This window comes from Symphodus melops (assembly GCF_947650265.1).
Source record: "Symphodus melops genome assembly, chromosome: 3".
Lineage (NCBI taxonomy): Eukaryota > Metazoa > Chordata > Actinopteri > Labriformes > Labridae > Symphodus > Symphodus melops.
In genome coordinates this window covers 29,838,294-29,852,495 of record NC_136693.1, presented here as the reverse complement: position 1 = coordinate 29,852,495, position 14,202 = coordinate 29,838,294, and the positions used below count along the sequence as shown (strand labels likewise).

The window sequence follows — 14,202 nt, the reverse complement described above, 5'->3', positions numbered from 1 at the left end:
GCTACAGTGTCCACCACATGCAGAGCTGGCTAAACACTGAAGCTACAGTGTCCACCACATGCTGAGCTGGCTAAACACTGAAGCTACAGTGTCCACCACATGCAGAGCTGGCTAAACACTGAAGCTACAGTGTCCACCACATGCTGACCTGTGTGAGAGGAGGGAGGGAGACAGCTCTCTGTGATGATGCAGTACACATTTTAAACACTAGGGGGCAGAGCTACATACTGCTCCTTTTTTTTCTTGTTATTTTCTATTTGTCTGTTTATTTCAGACAATAATAATATGTTGTGGTTTTAGGTCTTAGCCTTTTCCACCCGTCTCTTTTTCTGCTAATTATCGTCTCTGCTGTTGGAGCTCTCTGACGCAGAGGGACGGTTCTTACCACAGGAGACAGTAAGTAGTCGTGGGACCAGTTTTGATAGTAAACATCAGCTGTGATGATTGATGAACAGATGAAGCATGGTCGTTGTTCTTTTTGTCTCTGGGAGCGCCCTGGATTTTAAATCAGGACCGTTTCACACATATGATCAGAGCAAATCCTTTCTCTGTTTCTCTCCAGAGCTTTTTCATTTCACAAGTCTGTTCTGCTTTTTTTCCCACGAATAATTACTCCCACATCAGTGGCCTGGAACATGTGAGCAGCTAATCCACACAGCGCAGAGTTGAATGGACATTAAAGATGCCGAACTTGTTTGGGAGATAGTCAAGAACCAACGAGTCAGACTGTGCTCGAGCCGTCGCGGGGGCCTCTTTCAGCTCAAATAAAGCAACTGGATCATGTTGAATTGCTGCAGGAGCAAATAAACTCTGACTTTAACACACACACACACACACACACACACACACACACACGCACGCACACACATACATTTTGTGCACACACAGTAGCCGTGTTCCAGATGTGGGTAGTGTGTGTTCTCCTCCTCTCCTCTACTGTTGATCTCCTTTGGAGTCAGGGAGGCGGGGTCATAACAGACAAACAGGAAGAGAACCATCATAAATGCAGATCTTAAACAGGCACACACACACACACACACACACACACACACACACACACACACTTGGCTCTGACTCCAGTCCCATGGTTCCCTCGCCAGCAGTGAGCTCATTAAAATGTGCGAGGCGACCCCTCTTCATCTGCGTGCTCTCTCATCTCTCCTCCGTCTCTTCTTCTCACATTTTTTATTCTGATCTTCGTCTCCGTCAGAAGACAACAAAAAAAATCATCACACACACTTCCTCCTCCTCATCAGTTATTTGTCTTCACGTCACTCTGTGAAATTATCGACATGTGATCAGATTAGACTATCAAGCACTCACACTGCTTTAGCTGGTCAGCTGATCGGCATGCATGGTGTATACTTTAAGTATCTGTGTGTGTGTGTGTGTGTGTGTGTGTGTGTGTGTGTGTGTGTGTTTGGGGGAGGGTGGCTCTGCTTTAATGAATGGTTGCCGGGTAGAAAAGGAGGCATGAGGGAGGAATTTGTTAATTATGAATGGAGCACTTCTCTGTGGATGTGAACTACACATTGTGTGTGTGTGTGTGTGTGTGTGTGTGTGTGTGTGTGTGTGTGTGTGTGTGTGTGTGTGAGAGTGTGTGTGTGTGTGTTAGTGTTAGTTAAGGTGTTGGGTAACATGTGTGAGAATGTGCTCTGTGAGAGGTTTCAGTCAGAGGGTTGCTGGTTTGAGCAGCTGATGTGCAACGAGCAAGGCATTAAAAGCGGATCAGAGCTCGGGGGTAAAATGATTGAGGTCATCTTTAAGACATCGGAGATCGTTGTGTGTGAGCCAACACGCTGCTCAGCAGGTCTTGGTCTAGCCCTGCCAGGTCTCGGTCTTGACGCGGTCTCGATCCCTATATGTAGAAAGGTCTCGTCCCCGTCTCAGGTTGGTCTCGGTTAGTTTGGTCTGGACCTGAAACCAGCTAATCTCTGCTCTGTCAGCAGTTTTAGAGTTTCTGTGAGAAGCTACTCTTTAAAATGTTGAACCTTTCGGGCACCAATGGTCCAGTGGTTGGTGCACACGACCCGTGTGCAGAGGCTGGGGCCCTCCGGGCGGGCAGCAGGGTTCGAGTCCGACCTGTGGCTCCTTTTCTGCGTATTGATAAGAAGTTCTGGCTGCAGGACCGGGAGGGACCAAATCCAAACCACGTCCCTCCCTGCTGTACGTACCTGGACGTGTAAAACATCAGCTTAAAACGAGTTTGCCTCACCTCCGTCTTTAGCTGAAGAAGAAGAAGAAGAAGAAGAAGAAGAAGAAGAAGAAGAAGAAGAAGAAGAAGAAGAAGAAGAAGAAGAAGAAGAAGAAGCATCTTTACTCCACAGTTGTAAATTAAATTCATTTGAAGAAGTTACATGTCATGGGTTTCTCTCAAATGCTGGATTTTTGCAGATTTCGTTGTCGTATTAATCTGTTGCACTTCCTGTGCACCCCGCTGCATTGTACTGTGTAAGCCTGTCTAAGCCCTGGTGATAAATATTGTCTGTGCAGGAAATCCCATTCAACTGCTGTTTAATCTGAATTTTCCAGTGTGTACATTTCTGTGGCAGCAGTGATTATGGTACTCTCGGAGCGCCGTATACATCGTAAGCCTCCCGTCTGCTCAGACGTCTTTAAGCAGGAGAAAGAAGCAGAGATCGTGTTTCTCCTCCGCTGGCTCGTCCACCTGTACGGCAGGAGCGCCTTGTTTGGAAGTCAGCAGAGTCTGACATCACTTAAACTGCCAGGTCAGCGTTTTCCACTGGGACCTACTTTGTCTTAAAATAGACTGATGTTTACAGTTGCAAGTTAGCGGCTCACAAACGGGTCCCTGGGCGGCCGGCGCTCAAACACACACTCACAAGACTCTTCTTTATTTGGACGAGGCGGGAGTGTGCAGGAGAGGAAGAAGTCGGCTGCATGTAAAAGGATATAAAAGCTGGGGGGGATTAGACTCTTTTCACTTTGCACAGCTGTAACGTAAACATTGATCACAGCTTCGTGTGGTTTCTGTTGTTACAAAAAGAGTTGGTAAAAAAACAATTCCAATCAGACTCCGTCATGTCCGTAAAAGAAACAAAGAAGAGGAACGAAGTGCAGATAACAAAACTAAAGGTTTATATCAGCCAAAGGCAAACGGACAAATCCACGAGGAGAAACACGGAGCCACGAGTGAATGCATCACAGAAGACACCTGAACTCGTACTTCTAAAACACACATGTAGTTTTTACTGCACACTGGGTTCAACAGCAGTGGAGTGTGCTGCAGTGCACACGGCCCGGCTGAGCTGTTCAAACTACGCCAAACGCCGCTACAGTTAGCGTCCACTCGCAGTCTGACAGGAGATCCATTTAGAATCAACAACGATCAGTGGTGGGGTCTCTGGTTCTGATGATGATTATTTCTCATGTAGTACGACGTACTGGTGGAGCAGGATGAATCATAAAACAGCCTGAGACTGTAAATCCGACACAGGTGAGACGAGTGACACAGGTGAAGACAAACAGGGAAGTCATAATGGAGGGAAACTTGAGAAACACTGGGGACAAGACGAACCGTGACGGACTCTTCAGTATCATGTCTGCGAATGCACTGAATCTGTTCACGTGTGTGTGTGTGTGTGTGTGTGTGTGTGTGTGTGTCACAACATGAACCTGGCTGTTTTGTGTTTCCAGGAGCAACCAGAGACATCGGTTCAGCTCTGACCCGGATGTGCATGAGGCACCGCAGCATTGAGGCCAAACTTCGCCAGTTCACAAAGTAAGATTCATGACTTTCTTCACTTCCTGTCTGTCCGTGTTTGACCGTCTTTGTGCTCCCCTCACTCGGTGGATCATCACCCCGGTGCTGAGAGCAGGTTAATGTAGACGTGCTCTTTACTTCAGTCACTACATGCAAACATGAAAAAAATCTAACCCTTTGAAATCCATGAACTGAACTGTCCAACCATCCGTTATCGATACTGCCTGTTTGAGCCAATCAGAGTTAAGGTGACCAGACGCCAACAAGCCAGACGTGGGACAAAGACTACATTTGTGTGGGACAATGTGAGACATGTCACCGCCATGCCAAGAGAGACGTAGTTTAGATTTTGATGCAATATCCAAGTAACCCTAAAAAAAACTTCACAATGTCAACAACAGTGATTTACCACATGCAGGTTTGGTCTCCACAGTCAGATGCAAGAACATGTGACTGTGGTCGCTGCTAGTTTCCACCTGATATGTGTTGGACCCGTCTCTCTTTAGTCGATGTGTTGGTCTTGAACTGGCTCTGATCTGCTCCGTCTCAGATCCTGCAGCAGATACACAAAGCTTCTGTCTTTGACAGAGGACAGAGGACAGAGCTAGACAGGAAGTCAGAAACAGGAACAACATCCGGTTCATGTTCAGGATAAACAGGTCCAAACAAATCCAGAGCATTCAGGAGCAGAATCTAAAGTTAGAAGGAGGACATACTGGCTGCTGTGTGTTTCCTTCATGTCTGATCACATTTAATGTTCTATACATTTTACATGTTGCTCCTTTAAGGAACAAAATAGAAACACAGCAAAAGAAACAGAAAACCAGATTCAGATTCCTTAAAGCCTACTTTAACAAAGTCTCAGTACACATCAGCTCCTCTTTGTTGTCTTAAAGCTGCTCCTGCTCTCAGGGTTATGATGGGACTCTCAGCTGTTTGTATAAATCCATCAGCTCACAACATGGACCACTCAGGAAGCCTGTCTCAGTCTTTAACCATTGTTTGACTTTCCTACAGTCTCCACACTGTGTAATGACTTTTCCACAGCAAACGCCATTACTATAATGATGATGATGATGAGGATGATGATGATGATGATTTCAGGAGTCCCTTTGAAGCTTGTGTGTGTGCTGGTTTCATGTATTCCAAACCTTCTATAAGCTGTGTTTGCATGTCGATCACATACAGAACGTGTGCCTGCAGGGCTCCAGATACTTCAATAATGAAGCTCACGTCATGAAGCTCGTCATGTAAACTCAGCGCCACGTGGCGTGAGTTTACATGACGACCTCGTGCTTCTCTTTTCAGCTGGGCTCCGTGGTGAAAAACATGGAGATCGTACGTTTCCAGCTGAATGTAATTGTCTTTTTGAGACTTTACGAGATGAAAGTTTATGTCTCTGAACACTGAAGAGTTGTCGGGGTTTGCTGGGTCAAAGTTCAGGGGTAGCATCCTTCGAAGGACCAAGCCTTCAGAGCCTGTGTAGACATTTCATCACCAGCTTACCCCGTAGTTACTAAGAGGAGACGGGAGGGTTTCACACGACGGACCCGGGCACGGATCCACATACGCTTGACCCCAGAGTCCGATTCATTCTCTGACTTTATAGAAAGCAGCTTCTTTTTAAAGTGTCATCAATCCCCTCTTCTCATTTGAAGCTGCTCGCCTCGAGTCTGGTGACGAAGGATGTACCACATGCATCCTTTCGTGGCTCCGGGAGCGTAGGACGTTTTTGTTCGGCCCGCATTTGAAGGAACCTTTAAAATGAGACGGCCTGTCACATGCTGCTCCGAAGGGTGCAGCGCCCCAGCTTTACTGTCTGAACTGTCTTGTGATGTCTTTAACTTCCTGTTGTGTCTCTGTCCCTCTTCAGCGCTCTGATGGAGAGTCTGATCACCCCTCTTCAGGACAAGATTGAGGACTGGAAGAAAACTGCCAACCAGCTTGATAAAGATCATGCCAAAGGTACGAACACATCGCCGGTTACGCTGCTAATTCATCCCGTATCATTCCTGTAATCTTGTTAGTGGCGCTCTGTGGCTCAGGGTCAATCATGACGATCAGAGACATGAGATGAAGGCAGTGAAAAGCAGATCTCTGAACTCGGGCAAAGTCTTTCCATCCTGCAGCACGGTGATAAAAAAGAATCAGGTCTCCGACCAGGTGAACAGCTGTGCTGAATGACGGCCTGAGACGGCTTCCACACATGTGCTCGGTCGAGACAAAGGAATTGGAGTTATGTGTGAAGACAAATCAGACAAGAAGCTGCAGGCATGAATTCCTATCAAAGTGAATTATTGATTGAACATTGTGCAGAAAGTGAAAAGTAGACTTTATACACGTTATAAACGGCTCACAGTAAAACACTGACCGTGAGCTTTATAAACCGAGGGGAGATGTTCAGAGGGGTGGCTGCCTTTGAAATCGTATTGGCCACCCTAAATTGAAATCCTTGAATATGATTGGCTATTGGCCCCGTGAGAGTTGGGCCTTGTGTTATACTCCGCTGTCCAGGCAGCTCATAGTTGTCAGTGTGCAGATTAAAGATAAGTTGTGACTTTAGATGTATGCATTAGTTTAGAGTTTTTGAAGGATTGAAGATGTATTATATGTCGCCGTCATCTTGTGTCGCTTAAAAGTCGATAAGTTGAGAAGCTCATTACAGACTGGATGAGACCTTCATCAAAGTGATGCTAACTCCAGTCACTGTGAAGTCTGATCAGTGGGCTCCTGAGGCGGATCTTTTTCCAGTCACCGTTACAAATGCAGGATGAAGGCCTCTGCGTTCCTGTGACTAAAGCATCACTGTTCATCCTGTTTGCAGAGTACAAGAGGTCACGCCACGAGATCAAGAAGAAGTCATCTGACACCATCAAGCTGCAGAAGAAGGCTCGGAAAGGTAACAGTCAGCAGCTCTCACGCTGTAGAGGTCACATAACAAGGTGCAAGGTCACGTACCACATACACAACAGCAGATCTGAGTCTCTTTTTGGACTTATAGGTTCTATGTCTGTATTCTACGTTATCTCACTGCTGGTGGTAAAAAATCCCCAAAACTATTCCCTGCTCCGAAACTGCATCAAACGTTGATTTTTGGTTTGTTCATATGTGATTAAAATGCTCGATAAAATCATGACAGCACAGACTAATGAACTCAGTGCTGCCAACACACACACACACACACACACACACACACACACACACACACCAGTGAGAGTTGAGTCATTCACTGAGGTCAGAAACGCTTCAAACAGTCGAGGAGGTTTAAAGAACAGAAAGTGCACGTTGCCATCCAGTGGCCGACAGTGGTATTGCAGGTCGTTTTTTCATTCGTCCTGAAACTTTTCACTCAGAGGTGGAGCGACCAATAATTAACGCTCGCTTTCTGAAACAGTTGCTATTCAGTTGCCGGGCAGATAAATCATTTTTTTTACATCTAATTTTTATTCTGTGTGTATAATTTAGTTTGATCATGTTTGCGCTCACATGTGAAGTGTTTTATGTGAAATATGAATGATGGATGAAATGTTTGGCACCTGTCAGATTTATTTGAAGGATTATTTCTGATGTTTTTTCGTCTTGTGATGGCGTCCTTGTACTAACCTTAACAATGAGTTCTGCTATTTCTGCTCTCTCCCCTCCTTCTCTCTCTGTCTCCCCCTTTTCTCTTTTCTTATTTTGCGTCCTTTTATTTGCCCCCCCCTCCCCCCTCTGCTGCTCTCTGTCTCCCCCTCGCTGTGGTATTTGCCCCCCTGTTATAGAGATGCAGGGTAAGTATCAGCCTGTCGCTCTCTAGACTTCTGCAGAATCACCTCATTTATATCCTCTTATTTCTGCTGCAGCGTGTTTGTACGAAAGACACAGCTCCTTGAACATTTGAGAAGTTTTTACCAAATTATAAAGGCGTCAGATTTTATATATTTATAGCTCCATAGTGGTGTAAGTTGGACAGTTTTGCCTCCAACATTGCATGATGTACTTCTTTGACTCCTGCATGACTTCGTCCGTTAGCTTTAAATTCACACTTGCAGCTTTCCTTCAGGCTTCCTCTCCTCCTCTCTCTGTCATTCTGTCTTCATTGCTGCAGACATCTTTTGCTTAAACATTAGAGACAGTTGTTTCATTCCATTTATTTTGCATTTATTGTCATTTTCTGTTTGAGTACATAGAATTAGGATTTTCTTTTTTTTTCGAACACCTGCGTTTGACCTTTTTTTCATCAGTTACAACAAACAAGACGATGTGTTAATGAAGCTGTGTGTTCATGATAGATAATGTGAGGAAACACACTCACAGCTCAGACTAAGAACAGATCTGAAACACTGAACAGGAAGCAGTGCATTATGGGAAGCAGAAGCTGGTGCAGAGACTGTTATTCTGTCTGCAGCTCCATCTCTCTCCTGCACCTCTCATCCATCCAGCTCCTCTCATCACCCTCTCCTGCTCTCTGCTTTAACTCAAGTGTTTGTCTTTTTCTGACCGCCCGTGTGCCGTGTCCACCTCAGGGCGAGTGGACCTGCAGCCTCAGCTGGACAGCGCCATGCAGGACGTGACCGACATGTGCCTGCTGATGGAGGAGACGGAGAAGCAGGCGGTGCGCCGGGCCCTGGTGGAGGAGAGGGGGCGCTTCTGCACCTTCATTGGCTTCCTGCAGCCTGTGGTGGTGAGAAGGGGGAGACGGGTGGAGTTGATCGAGTGTGGCGAGGTGTAGAAAGATGGACGGACACGGCGTGTCCGTGGAGTACTGAGGGAGTCGCAGATTGTCACCTAACAGGGTCTAGATTTGAAAAATGACTTTCCTGTCTTCCTCGGTTCTTTTCTTTTAGAACGGAGAGATCGCCATGTTGGGAGAGATCACTCACCTGCAGGCCATCATCGACGACCTCACTGTGCTGACCACTGATCCTCACAAACTGCCCCCAGCTAGTGAACAGGTGAAACACACACACACACACACACACACCCGTAACAACATGCAGAGCGCATCAACTCTCTGTCTCTCTCTCAGGTGATAAAGGACCTGAAGGGCTCAGATTACAGCTGGTCCTATCAGACGCCTCCGTCATCCCCCAGCAGCTCCGGCTCTCGCAAGAGCAGCATGTGCAGGTAGACCAACGCACACACAAACATTTACACGCAGACGCCAACAACAGCGTGTTTTACAATCAGAAAGAGGAGCTTTCTGTGCTGTTTATATTTCACTCTGTCTGTCTGTCTGTCTGTCTGTCTGTCTGTCTGTCTGTCAGAGTCAGTGTGTGTGTGTGTGTGCGTGCATGTGTGTGTGTGTGTGTATGTGTGAGCGTGTCGAGCGTCTCGTTGCACTGATCTCATGTAAACTAAAGTGACGTCAGACGGAGAGTTTCTGAACATTACTTTACTAAAGGTGCTTTTTCAGTTAAACACAGAAAAACCTCAGTTTATAAAAACTGTTCCTTACCTACGATATCCAATGAGAGCCTGAGTTGAAGTAGGTATCTGCCCCTGTTCTGACTTCTCTACACCCAACATTACTTTCATCAGTGCTGATGACTCGCTTCAATGATACCTGGCATCCTGAAGAGGGGAGCAGGACTTTTTAAAAGACATAAAGACTGTGCTCTGTGAGAAGGCCTCCAGTCATATGAGCTGCAGTTTAAGATTACACTGAAACTACAGAGTGTAAGACTACACTGAAACTACAGAGTGTAAGACTACACTGAAACTACAGAGTGTAAGATTACACTGAAACTACAGAGTGTAAGATTACACTGAAACTACAGAGTGTAAACTTACACTGAAACTACAGAGTGTAAGACTACACTGAAACTACAGAGTGTAAGACTACACTGAAACTACAGAGTGTAAGACTACACTGAAACTACAGAGTGTAAGATTACACTGAAACTACAGAGTGTAAGACTACACTGAAACTACAGAGTGTAAGATTACACTGAAACTACAGAGTGTAAGATTACACTGAAACTACAGAGTGTAAGACTACACTGAAACTACAGAGTGTAAGATTACACTGAAACTACAGAGTGTAAGATTACACTGAAACTACAGAGTGTAAGACTACACTGAAACTACAGAGTGTAAGACTACACTGAAACTACAGAGTGTAAGACTACACTGAAACTACAGAGTGTAAGACTACACTGAAACTACAGAGTGTAAACTTCTGTCCCCATATGACCAGATGTGAATTTTAGGCCAATTGAAATGTTAGAAATCCAAAAAATGAAAACATTGAAACTAGAAAATTTTCTGTCGTTCTTTTTCTGAAAAGAAGTGTGAGTGTGTGTGTGTGTGTGTGTGTGTGTGTGTGTGTGTGCGTGTGTGCACTGCTGGAATCTCATAAGCTCACACACTCTTTGTCTACCCCCCTCCTCCCCCATTTCTCCCCCTTTTTTTGCCCCTCACCACACGCTCATTCTCCTCTGTGCTCGACTCTTCCTTCTCGTGTCTTTTATTCTGTTTTGTAACTTCTGTGTGTGTGTGTGTGTGTGTGTGTGTGTGTGTGTCTGCGTGTTGCTCGCCCTCTTTCTCTCCTGCCGGGTGTTGATGTACTTACCTGGATTTCTTTTCATCTCTTGGTGTCTTTAACACTTTTCTCTGTGACTTTCACATCACATATCTCAAACCGGATGAACCAACAACTTCCTGTAAACTACATCTGACCTTCGACCTTTCATAAAACTAAACATAACAACCATCCAATACATCCTCACGCCATCACTTAATCATCTTTTCTTCCATGACGTCATGTTCTCCCTAAACGCTGTCCTGACTCCTCATTTGCTACCGTCACCTCCATGCTCCTCTCACAACCCTCCACCCTCCGCTCCCCTCCTCCCTTCATCCCTCCTCCCTTCATCCCTCCTCCTCCCCTCTGCAGCAGCGTCAACAGCGCCCACAGTAGCGCCTCCCGCTCCTCAGGGGGCGGTGGGAGTGCTGGTTTTGGTGGTGGTGGTGGTGTTGGCGGAGGCTCCCAGCCCCACTCACCCACCTCATCTTCCTCCTCCTACGTTCGCTACCGCAGCAGCCTGCCGCACCAGAATCTGCCACCGGGGGGCATCGCCGCCCACCGCCTCAGCAGCGTCTCCTCCCACGATTCAGGCTTCGTGTCCCAGGATGCAAATATCTACTCCAAGCCGCCCTCGCCGATGCCCTCAGACATCACGAGCCAGGTATGAGCGCAGACACACGGCTCACATGAACATAAAAACACACTCTGGATTAAAGTGTGAAGAACGTTTGTCTGTGATCCTCTGCTGTAGAAGTCGTCCAGCTCGGCATCGTCAGAGGCTTCAGAAACGTGCCAGTCAGTCAGTGAATGCAGCTCCCCCACCACTGTAAGTAACCTGTCTGATCTAAAGACTCCTCACATGTCAGCAGGTGAAGAGTGTTGATATCGAATGTTGACGAGGAAATAAAAATCCTGATGAAGATCGACACTTTTTACTGCATGTTATTTTTATTTTCGATCTTTGTTTTCGTTCTGATCAGACACGGAGCAAAGACGACGTGGGTACGAGACACCTTGTGAAACGTTGACTCGGGCTCTTTGTTGTAATAAAGTTTGTATCAGCTGAGACGTTTTGATTCAGGACGGACTTGAGCTGGACTTTCGTTACGCAGCTGAAACGTTGAGCAGATTGAGCCTTTTTACAGTCTGATAACAGTCAGGGATGTTCTTTAAAATAAAAAGTACAAAAGTCTTTACGTTGACATTTTGTTGAGTCAGATGGGGAAAAAACAAGACAGAAGACGTCAGTCAAGATTAAAGTGTGCAACTTTTTAATGTTATAAAATGTGAACGTCAACAAGCACACAACAGAATCTTCTGGGGTCTTATGAGCCCACGAGGGCCGAGCACAGTGTGTGCATGACACGAAATAAATTCAATCAATCAATCAATCAAACACTGAGACCCCCCCCCTCCCCTCCAGGTCCAAACCAGGGCCCCTTGTATATGATGTTCTGATGGGCTCGAGTAACGCAGTGTTAATTCTCTGCAGTAGCAGCTGTCGAATCAGATTCAGCCGTACGGTGAACGCGTGCTCGGGGGCTTCTTTAACTCATCACATGACCTTTATCACGACCTTCTAACACAAACATCAAGCGGGCTTCTTAGACTGATTATACTTCCTGCCTGTGTCAGATCTGTTCCTGCTCTTCACTGTGACTGTGTGCTTGTCTGCTGTAGTCCTCTATATATCTGTGTTGCTTTAATTCTCCTGTGTTTGGTCTGTGGGGGTCCCTCGCTCGCCCCACAGCTGACACCCTCTCTCTCTCTCTCTGTGTTTCTCCATCTCGGTGTGATTCGTGTTGTCTTCCTCTGACGACCTGACCGTGTCTCTCATCCTGCAGTTTGGCTCGTCCTTCGCTACCTTCCGCCCCGCTCTCTCTCACTCTGGCTCCACACGACCTCTCTCTGTCATTCTCCCCGTTCCTGCGTCCCCACCTTATAATCGCCCCCCCGGATCCAGCTCCTCCTCTCCCACATCAAAGGTTCCTATCTGGAAGGTTTGTTCTCCATTCGCGTCCTTTTCTTCAGTTGCACCTTTTCTTCAGTTTCACTTAAAGCAACGATATGTAACTTTCCCAGCTCCCGTGTTGGATGTAATGGAAGCTCTCTCTCTCTCTCTCAGTCGTCCGTTTACTGCACTCTATAACTTTGACAGCGTGCCGAGGATGCAGCAGCCTTCAGCTTTGAAAAGACGCCGCTTTAAAACAAACGCCTCCGTGTGAGCTGGAACATGGTCGGGAAATTTCTCTGTTGTTTTGAACTTTACGACTTAAAGACAGACCATTTGAACAGAATTATAAACATAGAGGGGTGGTAACATCACTATGCAGTTGCACCCTGAGACCTTCAGTGGGCGCCAAAGAGCACCGAGACAAATTCCTGCATATTGTTGCTTTAAGGCATAAGCTTCATTTTCTTTTCATTTTGTAATCATGACAACAAACTCATTCAGACCTGCGTTGCTTCGCTTCCTTAAAGTCTTCATCCCCGCTTGCTGTGTGTGCATGAATTTGATTTTTTATTTTTTTTGGGCCTCCCCCGTCTCGCTCACTGGTTTTCCAATCTGCCTCCTGAAGATTGGCCAAAACTAAACAGCGTGTGGAGAGCTAACCAAAAAAGTCATCAACAGAAGCACAATCACACGCCTAAAGAACGGCCCCCTCACACCCACGCACCCACAGACTTCCACGCACACACACACAGTCCACCCGTGAAGGCCCCCTCTCTCTGCACTCAGATGAAGGGCTTCAAACTGCCGGATATTGGACAAGTCTCTCGTGCTAATGCTTCCCGCTACTTCCTGTTTATTAACTGGACTCGCCTCTTCAGGATTGGTCCAAAGCAGGTCAGTACGAGCAGCCGGTGGCGGCTGCAGCAGTTCAGAGGAGGAAGGAACCTCTGGACAGACTGAGGGAGAGCGAGGGCTCCCCGAGCGCGCAGGGATACGCCGGCCCGTCATCGAGCCCCGAGGACCCGCAGAGAGCCAGGATGACCCCGGCAAACGTCGTTGCCAAGGTAACGCTGGCTGATGCTGGCACCGCTGTAGCTGTGTTTTTGGATTCGATTTGCAGCAAGGCTGAAGAAGAGGGCAAAGAGGAGTTCTTGAATATTCTCTGATTTAGAGGTGCGAGGGACAAACGGATGCTCTCTAACTTTTGAGCTTCTGCGTTTTCTTTGTGGATTGCACGCCATCTTTTTCTCTCGTAGGCACAGTGACCTCAAGAGCAGCACAATCCTTTTTTAGATCAGGTCTTTGTCTCAAGAAATGAAAATAAATGAGCGGTAGGCTGCATTTAATACCTGAATCACTTCTTGGTAACAGCAGAGAAAAGCAGCATGCGACTCTAACGATGTGAAAACAAAAGATTTGGTGAATCAGATTCTGGTTAATTTATCATTTTTATGTTTCTCGTTGTCCAACTCTTCGGGTAAATCCAACAGAATGTAATTAGACATAAAAATGATCCCTTACTCTGTTTTTACACTGTAAGAACCAGCAGATGTTAAAGTAGCTTGTTTTTATTACTGTAAGAAGTTATAATTATTTTTGTTTTAGTAATCAGTGAATCATCATCACGCTGAGACTTCAGTGTTGGAGCTCGTAATGTTCCTCCAACAGCCCAAATCCAATTAACGAAAAGACGTTCATAATTCAGTGTTTCTAATTTACTTTTGAAATAACTTCCTGCATGAACATCTCTCTCTCTCTCTCTCTCTCTCTCTCTCTCTCTCTCTCTCTCTCTCTCTATTTCTCTTTCAATCGCCCCATCCTCAGCACGGAGACGAGGTTTCTCCCGCTGCCAGCGACCTGGCCATGGTGCTGACCAGAGGACTCAGCATGGAGCAGAAGAGCAACAGAGACTCCCTGCAGTACTCCAGCGGCTACAGCACAGAGACCACCACCCCGTCGTGCTCCGAGGACACCATCCCCTCACAAGGTGCACATCCAATATGAACTCAGATTATT

At 46.4% G+C, this 14,202-nt stretch overlaps 1 protein-coding gene across 3 annotated transcripts in view; it reads left to right on the top strand.

Annotated features, from left to right (window-relative positions):
• Window positions 1-14,202, top strand: part of mtss1lb (MTSS I-BAR domain containing 2b) — a 223,060-nt gene that overhangs the window by 39,489 nt on the left and 169,369 nt on the right. For 2 of the 3 annotated variants that reach the window (XR_013778760.1, XM_079339523.1), the window contains exons 4-13: window positions 3,658-3,742; window positions 5,598-5,689; window positions 6,549-6,623; window positions 8,230-8,387; window positions 8,551-8,658; window positions 8,733-8,830; window positions 10,602-10,893; window positions 10,984-11,058; window positions 13,065-13,250; window positions 14,011-14,173. Coding sequence is in view for 2 of the 3 variants with exons in the window: in XM_079339523.1 (XP_079195649.1) it covers window positions 3,658-3,742; window positions 5,598-5,689; window positions 6,549-6,623; window positions 8,230-8,387; window positions 8,551-8,658; window positions 8,733-8,830; window positions 10,602-10,893; window positions 10,984-11,058; window positions 13,065-13,250; window positions 14,011-14,173 (1,332 nt within the window). In the remaining variant the exon portion in view is untranslated. The remainder of the gene's footprint in view (window positions 1-3,657; window positions 3,743-5,597; window positions 5,690-6,548; window positions 6,624-8,229; window positions 8,388-8,550; window positions 8,659-8,732; window positions 8,831-10,601; window positions 10,894-10,983; window positions 11,059-13,064; window positions 13,251-14,010; window positions 14,174-14,202) is intronic. The other variant, XM_079339524.1, reaches the window with a different exon arrangement.